The 15,117-nt window shown below is 32.9% G+C and overlaps 1 protein-coding gene across 1 annotated transcript; it reads right to left on the bottom strand.

The window, feature by feature from the left end:
• Positions 1 to 9,348: 9,348 nt before the first annotated feature.
• On the bottom strand, positions 9,349 to 12,257 carry LOC133180831 (uromodulin-like). Its single transcript, XM_061315287.1, has 8 exons — positions 12,198 to 12,257; positions 12,026 to 12,091; positions 11,861 to 11,890; positions 11,515 to 11,706; positions 11,189 to 11,359; positions 10,947 to 11,006; positions 9,737 to 9,845; positions 9,349 to 9,462 (listed from the first exon to the last, which is right to left on the bottom strand). The coding sequence occupies exons 2-8, from the start codon at positions 12,084 to 12,086 to the stop codon at positions 9,438 to 9,440; spliced, it is 648 nt and encodes a 215-aa protein (XP_061171271.1). The 5' UTR covers positions 12,087 to 12,091; positions 12,198 to 12,257; the 3' UTR covers positions 9,349 to 9,437.
• Positions 12,258 to 15,117: the final 2,860 nt, after the last annotated feature.

Below are 15,117 nucleotides of genomic sequence, written 5' to 3'. Positions count from 1 at the left end.
TCTTTTGTAAACCGGGCCCCTGATCTTTCCCCTTTACCAAAATTTATAAGACATTTATTTGGACGTTGCTACAAACCCAGACCATCAGTTTGATTAACAATTTACATGATTTACGAGTTTATAAAGGGTGTGCCTAAAGAAGATTCCAGGATTGGATTTCACATCTAACAAGCTAATTAATTCAGGGAATTTAATTGTTTCCCCGCTTAAGAATAAAAAAGATGGAAGATCTGCATGGGAGAAAGGAAAAAAAAGTCAACTTTAGCTTTTCCAGCTTTTGGCAAGTCAAATGGGATCTTTCTTTTAAAAGTCAAAGAAATTAATGACCCGGTTTATGGTTCATTGCAAAAGCTTACAGAGAACTTAAGATAGCCGAAATTAGTCACATTGATGAAAGGTATAAAATGCACTGCGAAATCTCAAAGAAAAATATAGAGTTATCACCAGGAAACCATTTCAAGCAAGATTTGAATTTTTGACCTTGTTTATTTTTTACCTAACAAGAGGCCCAAGATCCTTAACGGTCACCTGAGTATAATACAACACTGTAAAGGATCCCAAAAAAGTGTAAAATAAAACAAAACAAACTGATAGATGAAGCTATGTTGCCCAAGAGGAAGATGAAAGGGATGATCAGGGATCAACAAAATAATTAGTCTAGTACCCAGTAACGAATTTTACATTACTTAGCGATATTTACTTTCCTATACTTGCCCTCTTTATCACTATCATTATGCAGACTAATCAAATCAATAGTTCTTGAGCACTATTATTGAACCCATCTCATTACCTCTCACATTTTTCTTCTCTTGGTCTTTGAAGAACATTTAATACAAACAAAGATAAGGTATTATTGTCTCATATTTATTCATCTATTATTTACAAGTTTACGTGACCATTAAATTAAACAATGAAAGTAATTTTTGTATTATATGTCATAAAAAAAATTGTGTATAATTCTCTTCTCCAATTGACCTTTCATTGATATCATTTGCAGTGATTCATTAGTATAGGTGAACAGCAAAGGGGAGTAATTTCTCTTAGTAGACTACAAATTAATAGAGGCCTACCCAACACCAGAACACTTGACCAAGAAGTCCAGAATTTCGCAAATGTGGTAAAAATACCCATGCTTATTACAAATTTGTTCTCTGTTCGCCCAGGAGCAGAGCAGAAGATTTTCAAAGAAATAGTGCATTTTCACTATAAAGTCAACACAGCTCCACCCTAACACCAAAATCCCTGACTCAAGGGTCATGAAATTCATAATTCTGGAAAAGACATACTTAATAGCAGATGATAAATACGTACTTAGTTTATCTGATAAATACCTAGAAGCACAAGAGAAGATTTTCAAAGAATTAATGCATTTTCACTATATATGCAAAAGTGCCTCACCCTAAAACCAGAACCCCTGATTCTGAGGCCATGAAATTCACAATTTTGGAAGAGGCACCCTTGCTCACAATATGATTGCAATTAGTTTGTTTCTTTAATACCCTGGAGCAGAGAAGATTTTCAAAGAAACAACCTGAGCCCCCTCCTCCACCCTCACCAACACCACCAGGACCCCTGACCAAGGGGTTCTGAAATACAAAGTGTTGGAAGAGGCACCCTTGCTCATCATAACTTTGTACAGAGTTTATTTTCGTAATACCCAAAAAGCAGAAAAGATTTTTAAAAATAAATAATTAAATATATAGATAAATAAACAAAAAATAAAGTCAATAAATAAGATATGAATAAATAAATAAGCATTATGTATTTTCACTTAATATTCAATACAGCTTACATTTACAAATCAAAGAAGGATGTGATATATCTGCTCAGCATGAACATAAGACTGAGTGTAGAGAAACATTTAACGCTTTTTCTTCAGTCTACTGCCTCTTTTCCTTTGCTGAATGCCTTTCCTTTTTTTATTTGTTGCTTCACATGAAACAAAAGTAGACAGTAGAATACCACAGGCACTTGGGGTATGGACCCCCCCCCCCCCCCTTTCCCATTTTTTTTTCTTTTTAAATCTGGGGTCGAGTCACCTTTTTCCTATTTTTGTATTCTAATATACACTGTATGTTATCAATAATGTAACTCTTTTGTCTCTATAAGCTGTTTTTAAATATATCGTTTTCGACTGATACATAAAAAGAGAGAAGGCTTCTCTCTTTTTATGTATCAGTCGAAAACGATATATTGAAAAACAGCTTATAGAGACAAAAGAGTTACATTATTGATAACATACAGTGCATATTAGAATACAAAAATAGGAAAAAGGTGACTCGACCCCAGATTTAAAAAGAAAAAAAATGGGAAAGGAGGGGGGGGGGGGTCCATACCCCAAGTGCCTGTGTAGAATACTAGGTTTTCAGAATTACATGTATTAGTTTTACAATTATTCAACGATTTACTCTACAGTAAGCTCCTGGTTTTCTAGAGCACGGATTTTGATTTTTAGCAAGCGACCAAAAAGTATACAAAGTGAAAGGTAGGTAGTTCATGAAAACTGCACATAGCATAAGAAGTTATGAAATATTGTTTCTTGGATTTAAAAAAAAAAGTGACATTTAACTATAAATATTTCATTTGTGCTATATTCAAGATACGAGGCTTGTCGACAATTAATTCAGTGTGAAAATAATGGCATAGCAATTTGAATGAAAAATGTAAGTCAACATTCGACTTAATGATTGATTGTATTTGCTAATTAGGTCACTGTATCCACCTTAGAATTTGCAACATGTTGACTTTAAAGGAGACTGTTGATATCCTGTATCATCAACTTATTTGTCAATAGCTTGTTAGAAATTGTTCGCACATAGAACATACTCTTGCGCATCGAATCAACAGGGAGGCATAAACTCCATATACAGGTGAAAATGGAAATGCATATTGCTTCATAAATAAGGGAAATTGAAGATAAAAAAGTTGAAGTCAGCACATTTATCATATAGTTTTGTTGCTAGTTTGCCATTAATGTTTTTCTCTAGTAAAATACCCATGCTGAAACAGATGTGTCAGACACAGTGGCTTCTTTTATTTTGAGTTTAAAGGGATTTATCAAATCAAGATAGAAATGACAATGAAAATGAATATTAATAATTGATAAAAGGTCATCAATATATCTAAATGTCGAATTGAAGACCAAAACAAGAGACTTCTTTTCATGTAGAATTAAACCTCGAAAATTATTACAGAAATGCCAGTGTCATATTCACAAAAAATGTTAATTATTGTGCATGGTAATTTTTAACTTTGTATTATTAATGCAACAAAAATATTGAAAATATTTGCGTTTTTCTTGGACAACCCTCCTATCTTAAATACTACCTTTCACTTTGCGTACATACATGATTTGTACACAATTTGAATCATTTTCGCTATTACTATGGGTCCACAGGGAGTTTGAAATTCTAAAGGTGTTACATGTTTTCAATATCTAATTTCGTGACTGCACCGGGTACCCCTACCATTTACACATTAATATACCTTTGAAAAAAAAAGTTGTAAAATATTTCTTGCTTTTATTAATTCTTCGTTTTACTCGCGACCACTGGTTCAAGGTCGAAGTTGTTTCCATCCAGTGTTGTCAGGGCTGCAAATTTCCCTCCGATCATCGCCTGGCGTCTTTAACGAGTCAGAAAGGAGATGAAAAAAAGAAATGGATCGAAAAATAGTGTTCAGAAAATGAAGAAAACCTTCAAAGAAACAACACCAAGAAAGCATATCAAGTGGTAAAAGACCTTACCACAGAGAAACAGAGAAGACCAACAAGCATCCAAAGCAAGTCCGGAAAATGCCTAACCGAAGAGAAGGATATACTGGATAGATGGACAGAATACTGTTCTGAGCTGTACAACTACCAGCTTAAGGGAGACCAAGCAGTATTAAACTGCCCACTGGTAGATACAGAGGAGGACTCACTCCCTATATTACGTGGAAGAAGTCGAAACGGCAGTCAATGCTATAAAACTTGAGAAATCAGCAGGTATCGACAACATACTTGCAGAACTGGTTAAGGCCGGAGGAGAGGCAATGATCACAGCTCTCAAAACCATCTGCAACAATATCTGGAGCACTGGAATATGGCCAACTCCTTGGACACAATCACTGATTATCACCTTACCAAAGAAAGGAAACCTACAATTATGTAATAATTATCGTATCATCAGTTTAATAAGCCACCCAAGTAAGGCGATGCTGAAGATCCTATTAAATAGATCGAAACCTGTAGCAGAGACCATCATTGCTGACGAATAATCTGCGAGAAGTATTTGCAACACCAACAAGACCTTTATCGTGTGTTCATTGTTTTTAAAAAAAAGCCTTCAACAGAGTGTGGCATGCTGCCTTATGGACCACCATGAGGAAATACAACATCAATGCCAACCTAGTCCGAGTGATCGAAGAGTTATACAACAAGGCCACTAGTGTAATTCTCTTGAATAACAGCAATGGCGACTGGTTCCGCACAACAGTAGGAGTACACCAGGGCTGTCTGCTTTCTCCCACTCTCTCTAACATCTTCCTTGAAAGGATTATGGAAGATGCTCTCGATGATCACAAAGGCACAGTCTCCATCGGAGGAAGAACCGTCACAAATCTGCGATTCGCTGATGACATAGATGGCCTCGCAGGGAAGGAGGATGAGCTAACCAGCTTAGTGAATCGCCTTGACCAAGCACCTCTGCATATGACATGGAGATCAGTGCAGAAAAAAACAAAACTGATGACCAACAACGCTCAAGGCATCACCTCAAAAGTCAAGGTCAGTGGAACATGTGAAGACATTTGAGTACCTCGGTTCCATCATATCAGACGAAGGTTCCAAACCAGAAACTATGGCAAGGATTGCACAAACAACTGCGGCATTAGCAAAACTACAAAACATCTGGAGAGACAGGAATATTACTCTGGGCTTGAACATCCAACTAATGCGCTTCCTTGCTATATCGGTCTTCCTATATGCCTGTGAAACCTGGACTCTCACTGCAGAGCTAGAGAAGAGGATTGTGTGCACCGAGACAAAATGCTACAGGAAGATACTAGGCATCCATTACACAGACCATGTGAAAAACGAAGAGGTCCGCAGGACAGTCTTAGAAGCTATAGGACCTCACGATAACCTCCTCACTGTCGTCAAGAAGCGGAAACTAAGGTGGTATGGCTACGTTTCCCGCTCAAGTGGTCTTGCTAAGACAATCCTGCAAGGGACAGTGGAAGGAGGACGGAGACGAGGAAGACAAAAGAAGAGGTGGGAAGATAACATACTGAAATGGACAGGATTAAGCCTGGCAGAATTCCAGAGAGTGGCAGAAAGCAGAGAAATGTGGATGACAGTGGTGGATAAGTCTTCGAATTTGCCCCGACGACATCCACGGAAGTCAAGGGATAGGTGAGTGTTTGTCAAATATATATGCCAATTTTAACCAGAAGGCGTTCATTAGAAAGCAGAATAAACGCAATGTCTCAATAATTTCCGAACAGTCTTCGTACATGTGTAAAATTTAGAAATCCCAGCAAAACCTTTTTGTGTATCAATAATATTGAAATTGTGTGACTTCAAGAATCATACATTCTATACTGTACATCAGGAAACAAAAAAATGGTAAAATTCAGCTTTATTTAAAAAATAATAAGACTTGTTCAAGCATTAACTTCCGTAACATTACCATAAAATCAATGGTATATTGAAATTGATTCAAAAAGTTAACGATATCAGATTTGTGAACAATTCTTTTTTTTTCAAGTTCAGTGATATGTCCTTTAGGGAATTATTGTAGTAGTGTGGAATATATTTAATAAATAAATGTTTTAAATTAAATGTAAATAGATTAAACTACCATGATAGATAAACATAAATGTTGGATCCACCCCTTTATTTCCCTAGCCCTACCTGTAAACTTGTACACCTGTATATAGATAATTAGTTACCTTAGGGCAGGTCAGAGGTTTTGGTGTTTTATTGGTTTTCATTGGTAGTTCGTTTAAGAAGTTGGATCTTATTGGTTTTATTCTTTTGGTCATTGGTTTTACCGCCAAAAATATTCATTCTTTGTCTTGTTGAGTTATTGCCAAGACTTCATTTTATGGACTCTAATGACTTACACTTGGAGACTGATTTTTTCCTATCTCTGGTAAGTACTAACTTTTCTTTATTGCTAATAGTTAATTAACATGTCCAGTCTGTAAATATGCAATTATAATAAATCCCATTTACACTTCATATTAATTGAATGAATGATCATGAGAGAAAGATATTTATTTTTATGATTGGAATTATTGATTTTGAAAATCAGTAATGTTATATATTGAAAGTGTAGTTGTTATGTTCAAGTTACGCTATATACTGTATATATACTTGTATATATACTATATACAAGAGTACTGTGCAACAATATATTCGAGAAGTGGTGTAAATCAGATGTGGATATTTAAAAATTCCAAGGAACTTTTGGAAAATTTGAAATCACAAGATTTTACCAAAATCAACAGCTTAAAAACTTACGACTTTTCAACTTTATACACAACCATTCCGCACGATAAATTAAAGTCCAGGCTTTTTGATATCATTGACAGCTGCTTTTTCAATAAAAATGGAACTCGTAAATATACTTACCTTGTCATTGGTCATTTGCAAAATTATTTTGTTAAAAAACATTCTGATTGTACACACAAGTACTCTGAAGTTGACATTAAAAAGATGCTTGAGTTTCTGATTGACAATATCTATGTGGTTTTTGGAGACCAGGTCTTCCAACAATCTATTGGAATTTCTATGGGTACCAATTGCGCCCCGTTATTAGCAGACCTTTTTTTGTATTCATATGAAGCAGAATTTGTCCAAAATCTTGTACGTGAAAAGAAGAAAACACTTGCTGTGGCGTTCAACTCGACATTTAGATATATCGACGACGTATTGTCAATTAACAATGGCTATTTTCATTCTTATGTCGATACGATATATCCTGGTGAACTTGAGATAAAAGATACCACAGAGTCTGACACATCTGTTTCATATTTGGATATTTTACTTGAAAAAGACGTTAAAGGTAATCTAACAACCAAGCTTTATGATAAACGTGATGACTTTAACTTTTCAATCGTCAACTTCCCTTACTTATGCAGCAATATACCTTCATCACCTGCATACGGGGTATATATCTCTCAGTTGATTCGATACGCAAGAGCATGCTCTACGTATGTACAATTCTAAAACGAGGTAAATTATTGACAAATAAGTTGATGAAACAAGAATATCAGCTGTCTCGTTTAAAGTCATCATTTCGTAAGTTGTATGGTCGATACAATGACCTTGTCAGCAAATACAATTTATCATTGAGTCAAATGCTGACTGACGTTTTTCATACTAATTGTTAGGCCATTATTTACACACTGAATTGTCGACGGATTTTTCTGTTATTTCCCGATCATGACAAGGAGCACACGGCGGGTGTGACCGGTCGGCAGGGGATGCTCACTCCTCCATGGCACCTGATCCCACCTCTGACGTTTGGAGGTCCGTGTTTGCTCTGCTCCTATTTTGTATTGTATAATGGACTTTTGAGCTTGAATACTGTTCGTTATCTCCATATATTTCATATCTTTATGACCCAGATATTTGGTTACTTTGTTCAAGTGAACAGATAATTTTAATTTTAATGGAATATATTTATTTTATATACTATGCATATATGTATATATGTATACTGTATTAAATTACAGAGTCCACATACATGTTTATGTCATCATACATTCATGTGGTAAAGCCTTTTCCCACAGAATGGTGAGGAACTATTTGTTTTAATTAGTAATATTTTTTTATGCCTTTATATGGGAGAAAATATGTAATGACTATGTATCAGTTGTAAGAGTTACCTCCCTTAATTGAGAGTCAATGTACATAAAGATACATCTTGTCTATAATATATGATTATCAATATGTTATCTATGAGAGCTAGATGTATATATAAATGATGCATTAATATGATTGATTTGATGTGATATAATATTGTTGTTTTATTATATTTCAGGGCTATGTTAATATTACATACTGCCCACTGTGTCAATAAAATTAGACCTGAACCCTGACAGAGGCGTGCGTGTTTATTCGTACACAAACCCCTATTACATGATGTACATAGAGGATATTCAATGTTTTTTAGTTGAATATAGAATTTATTTCACGAGTGGGACAGGATTTTTTTGATGTTTTCACAAGTGCGAAGCACGAGTGAAAATATCAAAAAATCCTGTCTCACGAGTGAAATAAAATCCATATTCATCTACAAAACATTGAATTTTCTGTTTATTAAATTTTCTTTGATTTTTACTTTGCCTCTGTCTTCTCATAACACAGTGTCATAGGCTTGACGTTATAGTTGAGCGGTTGAGATGTCATAGCTTAGCAGTTGTGGGATCATTGAAAACATTACATAGCATGGATTTTAGCAACATATTTGGGAAGAAATTTGCGGTTTTAGCTCTATTAAGATGCCTAGTTACTATCTCTATCTTATGACAGGCCAGAAATTATTTTTTACTTACTTTGATATCCTTTCACACTGTGAGAGAATATCATTTTGGTATCCTTTCACACTGTGAGAGAATATCACTTTTATTCAATAAATAAATCACAGTATTTCACTGTTGAAAATGTAATAAAAAGTGCTATTTGAAGCAATAAATTTTTTCATGTTTTATAAGTCGAATTGGTCCTTTTATCATAGAATGACTGATAAATTCCTGTAAAAATACAGAATCGTAATGTGATTCTGTTCTTTCTTTAAAAATTTGAATTGTTATTTTACGTATTTTTTTCCGCTGACTATAAAATAAATAGATACCATTTAATATATGGGAAATCTATATTTTCTCTAGATGTAAAAATTCTTCTCCTGCTGGCCATGATTTCACCAATCTTTGATATACATAATACTTGGTTTATTCTATAATAATTGACATATTTTTTTCTTACTCATTATTCTTTACAATGTTTTAAATAAATTTTCCATAATATCATGACACAATTACATGCTACTATCCTCACATTGTTCACTAAAAAAGATTGCTGAAATGTTAGACTCATGAAATATGTTCACACCACAATTGAGAATAAATTGTACAATTGCAAGTTATCGAAGTAAGCATGTCAGACTCTAAACTATTTTTTTTTTCATCAGATTATTTAAACAGTTGTATATTACACATTTTTCTCCAAGTTCAATTTTTAAAAGCAAGCTTTTTTTCTCTCACTTTTTTCATAAAAACTATAACATAATAAAACTATTACAAAATTAGAAAAAAACAATAATAATTATCTTGCTAAATCTCTCTCTCTCTCTCTCTCTCTCTCTCTCTCCATAACCAAAAATAATTTCATTTGATGTAATCCCTGCAGATCAAACGGAATTTTATCTATTCCTGGGCAAGACGTTTTGTTAAAAAGAACATGGCAATTCCCGTCTGCAAAGAAACCAAGTAAGGGCAATTTTATTGCTTTGAAATAATACGTGGCATTATTTTGCATGTTTTCAGATTTTAATTGTTTATAAAAAAAAATACTAAATAAATTAACAAGAAAGAGTTTAATATTGTTAAAATTTGTTAAAAGGCAATATCTAAAATAAATCGTTTTTTTTTTCTTAGTCATTCGACAATTACGAAGGAAATAAATTTAATGTTTTCCCCTAAAAATTGATTTGTCAAGAATTTTTGTCTATTTTTTCATACAACTCACAAAGTAAAATATTTCAGTAAAAAGGCCACTATCAATATGACACCGATCAAATTAAAGGAGACGATAACCACAGCCAGAGTAGTCGTATCGTCCTCCATATTGTCTTCTCCTGAACGTGAAAGTGAAAGCAACATATTAATGACAGCTTTGTTCAATTACTTGAAAGAAAAAAGAATAAATATGATTTTGTCAAAGTCTTAAAGTCTTTAATCCATCCATCCATCCATCCATCCTTAAAGTGTACTATGAAAAACATATCACAGTTCAAAAACTGAATGATATTTTCCTCCTCTGCATTTTGTTTGTACTTTGAATATGTAAAATACGTATATTTTATTCTATATCTTCTGAAGAACAGTCGGAGATGAATGAATTGTTGTCTCAACAAATTAATGAATTTCCACCACATGTCAGTAAGTCTAGCGAGGAAACTACTTTTCTTTACTTCTTGTTTTTTCAGTACCAAAGTTATATAATGGGAATTCATTTACTAAAATGATCTACAGTATCAGACTAATATATTTTTTTTTTATGCAGACGTGGTGTCCGTGTGTGTTTGACTGCAGTCCCTTCCTCTGTATATAATACTGCAAAATGTACATGTTATTAGGGAAAATAATGAATTACATCAAGGATAAAAGGGCTCTGTCGACCATAGATTTTGTTTGTTAGGAGTATGAATTTCTCCCTTAAAGGGTGGTTCATTATCTCTTAATGTAAATATACAACACTGATGGTCGTTTTTTTCCCAATTTTGTCACTATTATATTTTTAAAAAATGCTGCCATGGACTTAAGTACCCCAAAAATCTAACTTCTAAGCAAATCGGGAAAATTGATCTTTATTTATCAAGGGCACGTGCTTAAAAATGGATGATTAGTATAATTTTTGGATGTAATTCAGTTGTAAATGATGCGTTTTAAAAATCAATTTCTAAAATAGACTTATTTTGATGTTCAAATTTCTCCTTTTCCAAATCACCCTTATAAATCTGAACATTTTTTATCACCATAAAGACGGTCATTGAGAACCTTAAAAAAACTTTGCAGCTAAACGTAATACAAGTATTTTACTTACATAAACATATATTTCCGAAGTATTTTCATGATTTTTTTAAGTTTGCTTGTACATGTAACATCAGTTCTTCAAATGATTCCATGGAACACAACAACACAATTTTCTACTGGAGAGAATACAATTAATAACTTACCTTTTTGACTTGTGCTGTTGTATTTCTTAGTGGGAGGAGCTACACAGGTTCCACTTTCTCCTATTGTTTAAAATTTATTATTAAAACAAGATTGTAATTTTGCTTTCATTTGAAAACAAGCGACGAAAAACTCGGTGAATTGAAATGCAGGTAAGTTTACTGCTTTTAAAAAATAGTTACTTAGTTGTGGTAATATATTATAACAGGTATAAGTAAAAGTATAATTCTTTTCAAGGAATCACCAAAGCAATATCTCTCGTCAATTTCCGTTGCAGGTAATAGGCAGTAGGCTATGAATGTGCTGCAGTTCTGTATTCTAATATCATAGGTTTTATCACAGCAATGCGTCACTCTTCTTCCCCGTCTACAAACGGTTCTGTTTACAGCACCATCTGATTCAATTGGTATAGTTCCTAATTCATATTTAAAACAAATCATTGGTAAATAATATGTATTTTCAACAAATCAATATGTTGATACAATATCCTGTCCGTATGATTGACATCAAGCACAAAATGCACACAAAAAATGTTAATTCATTAAAAATAGGAAAGAATATTGTACTCACCATTTAACCATAAGGGATACACTGCCCCACATTCCAGTAGCTCTGGACAGTGTGTTAGCATGCTAACATTAGACTTGTACCACTTTTGGATTACGTTTTGATCACTTAAGTTATAGGTAGAGTTATAAATGCAGTTTTGTGAACGTGAGTAATCTTCAAACAGTGGCGAAGAACTTGCAGTTGAGCATATGTCTATGCAACAAAAAAACGACCATTAGACATTTAATAATCTAAATTCTGTTTTTACATTCATCAATATATTTTAATTTTTGTTAGTTTTATTTGAAAATATCAATCTCTATGTTGTCCAACAGATATTCAGATATAACAATGAAATCACTCTTACCTGAGACTTCATCGCATGGGGACATACAACCTTAAACAGGATATATTGAATGGAGTCATTTGACAAATCACTTTGTAAAAATCATTTCTAGTCTTTGAACAATAAAAATGGTGAGCATAGACTAAAATTTTGAATTATGATCCTTTAAAATATTATTAGACATACCAACTGCTCTGCATAATGTTGTTATAACCATCAATACTGGAACTACTCTCAATGTCGCCATTTGATCTAAAAAAGATGTTGAACTTTACCCTTTTCATGTCATGATTTAAAGATGATAGAAACTAGCTCTTTCTTTAGACCCCCACCCCCCAAAAAAGAAATTTTATCTTACGTTACAAATTCAATAGTTAACCTTCGCTTAAAATCCTGTTATTCCACATCGTTGAATTTACATCCTGTTTATAAAAGTGATCTGTTATTGATCTGTAACTATAGTAGCAATCGGCATGTATTGGCCAGAACTGATAACAGGTGGATTTAAATACCAATGAAGCGTGGATCGGGAAATGTCGACTGATTTCTCCTGTCACTATCATTTCAATCTTGTATAAAACATCCATTATATTTATTTATTCATATGTTGTGCTTTCTGCTTAGTTTATAACCACATGAGTAATTATTGCTATTGTTAAATCTCTACTGTTTGTAAACCTTTTTTCTTCATATTGTAGCAAATTCATATTATTCATCCTGTACAAAACTGATTTCTTATATTATAATAATAGTTCCGTATTATTTCTTCTAATAGAGTTCACTTCTTAGTTTAAATAATAATTATAGCCTTAAGTTACAAGCTGAGTTATCATTATAAAGAACATTTTATTACAGCAAAATAAATTTTAATAATTGCTGTTTTGTTTTTCAATTAAGTACTAAACATATAGAATAAATTTATCACAAAAAATTCAAATACTTTCCAACGTGTACACTTGTATCATGCCGATAAAAGATCAATTCAAATAATCGGATTAATATATTTACAATAATTAATCTAAGAGACTAGGATCTGTCTTGAAGTGAGTAAACTTTTCGGAGGAAATCATACCTGGTCATATAATTCTGAATGCCACAATTCACAATATATAACTTGATAAAACTCACTTCCTATTTACAAAACGGGAAATGCTAAAGCGCTCCTATCACTTTAAAATGTACTTCATACATGTCAATATATTAGAGCATTGGATATACATGGTAATATCGTATTGCTTGCAAATTTATTTTTGAGATCCTTGTATGCTGTTGATAATATGTGCATTTACCTTTTTGCCAATTTTTAATTGTAGGTTTCTTTTATAAGGTGGCAAGTTTATTATCCCAATCATTTAAATGATATGACTTCATTCATTAATGTAATATCTATTTAGGAGACTATAATAAGCTGTAATTTTTAGACATTAATTTTGCTGTAGAAGTTAGATATATAAAATATTATTTTATAATAGAATGTAATTTCAACAAGAATCCTATTTACACTAGACCCGGCCCCTTGGACATACTTGTCACTTTAGCATACATTATATAACATATTTGAATTTTTGTTACCATAAAAATGTGCTTTAATGATGTCAGTAATTACCTTAAACTTTTATGATCAATAACTATAACTAAGTATTCACTGGTACTTGTATCAGTTTGTTTCCTAATCTACAGAAGAAATTAATGTTGCACTTATCAGAGCATGCAAGTTAATTAAATATTTTTAAAAAAAAGAAGAAATTATGATATCATAAATTTTTACTTATTTGAACTATTTCTGCGAAGAAAAACGGCGATTGAATTTTATATTTATTTTTAATTTTATTCTTTACAATGACACGATATCTGTTTTATGCGATGAAATGATTATGTTATTCTCTGAAAAGTAGAAAAACGTATTAAACTTAAATGTTTCTGTAGTATATGATGTAATAGTAAAATGATATTAAATTCCTAAAAAGTTTTTCCTAATCAATGTAGAAATCAGTTGAATGATCGATTTTTAATTGTTCTTGAATGTCAATTTTCAACATAGCGAACTACAGTTACTATTTTAAATACCGTATAAGTGGAATTTTTAGCAAGACGCAAATTTAGCGATTTGTCCTTAAAAACCAGTATTTAATTTTAGCGAGAAGTAATTTTGGCGATTTTATAATGCATAGAAAGTTAACAGTAAACTCTAATGCGGAATAAATTGTTAGCGATATTTAATTTTAACGATCCCAACTCCCTCGCTAAAAATGCCAAAATTGAATCCTCGCTAAAATTTCTGCTTATACGGTAGTTAAAAAACAAATCTGTATAATAAAATGATTTTTAAAAGATTTTCTAGCACTGTTCAGATAGTCCTTGTTTATTTCAGAGCACGGTAAGGCTAAAAAACATAACATATCCAGTATTACGAGGGTCATTCAATAAGTAATGCAACATACAGTTTATCATAACAAATGTAGAAGTAATTAATTTTATTTTTTTAAAAGTTGAAAAGTTCTATTAAAGAACGCCTAATCACAGAAAAAACCCATACTTTTTCCTATTGTTGTCGCAAAGGAATTCAATTTTAAAGTAAGCATGGTCACTACACTGCGCTGAAAACTGTTTAAAAATTATCTCTGCCAAGAAGATGAGAATGAGGGCGTTTCTGAAAACTGTGCTTCATTACATAAATAGTTGTGGAACCGTATTAAAGATATTATTTTGATATGTGGAAAGACTAGTCTTTCAAGCTGTTAAGTTTTCAAATAGATTCGGAAATTCAAAAGTTTTTTGTTTGTTTGTTGTTTAACGTCTCTCTCGAGAATTTTTCACTCATATGGAGACGCCACCACTTGCCGGTGGAAAGCTGCAAATTTTGTCCTATACTCGGCACTTACGGCCATTGAGCAGTGAGGGGTCTTTTTCGTGCCAGCACCTACTGTGACAAGGGACCTCGCTATATACGGTCTCATCCGAAGGACCGGTCTCCACGTCCCACAATGGGATTCGAACCCGCGACGTAAGGATCAACTCCTTACTCCGCAACTCTAGAACAGACGCTCTAACCACTGCAGCACGCGGGCGACGAAATTCAAAAGTTAAAATGTACAATTAAAAGATCGCAGTTAAGCTGGTCGATCGAAATCTGTAGGTCCACCAAAAATATCGATGCTGTGAACAACACGATATCTAAAAATGCCAGATTTACATTGATAGACATTGCTAAGACACGAAACATTTCATCGTCACAACAGTTCATAGAGTTCTGAGAAATGAAATGAATCTAACAATAA

The sequence above is a fragment of the Saccostrea echinata genome, unplaced genomic scaffold, assembly GCF_033153115.1.
Source record: "Saccostrea echinata isolate AGI-Se365-2 ecotype Australia unplaced genomic scaffold, CSIRO_AGI_Sech_v1 ptg000007l, whole genome shotgun sequence".
Lineage (NCBI taxonomy): Eukaryota > Metazoa > Mollusca > Bivalvia > Ostreida > Ostreidae > Saccostrea > Saccostrea echinata.
The sequence above is the reverse complement of the archived record's forward strand: the minus strand, read 5'-3'. Positions and strand labels throughout refer to the sequence as shown.

Coding starts and splice junctions, on each gene's coding strand:
- LOC133180831 (XM_061315287.1), bottom strand. CDS start 12,086: ATGGCGACATTGAGAGTAGTTCCAGTATTGATGGTTATAACAACATTA. Junction 11,707..11,860: donor CCCATGCGATGAAGTCTCAG/GTAAGAGTGATT, acceptor TTTGTTGCATAG/ACATATGCTCAACTGCAAGT. Junction 11,360..11,514: donor GTATCCCTTATGGTTAAATG/GTGAGTACAATA, acceptor AATATGAATTAG/GAACTATACCAATTGAATCA.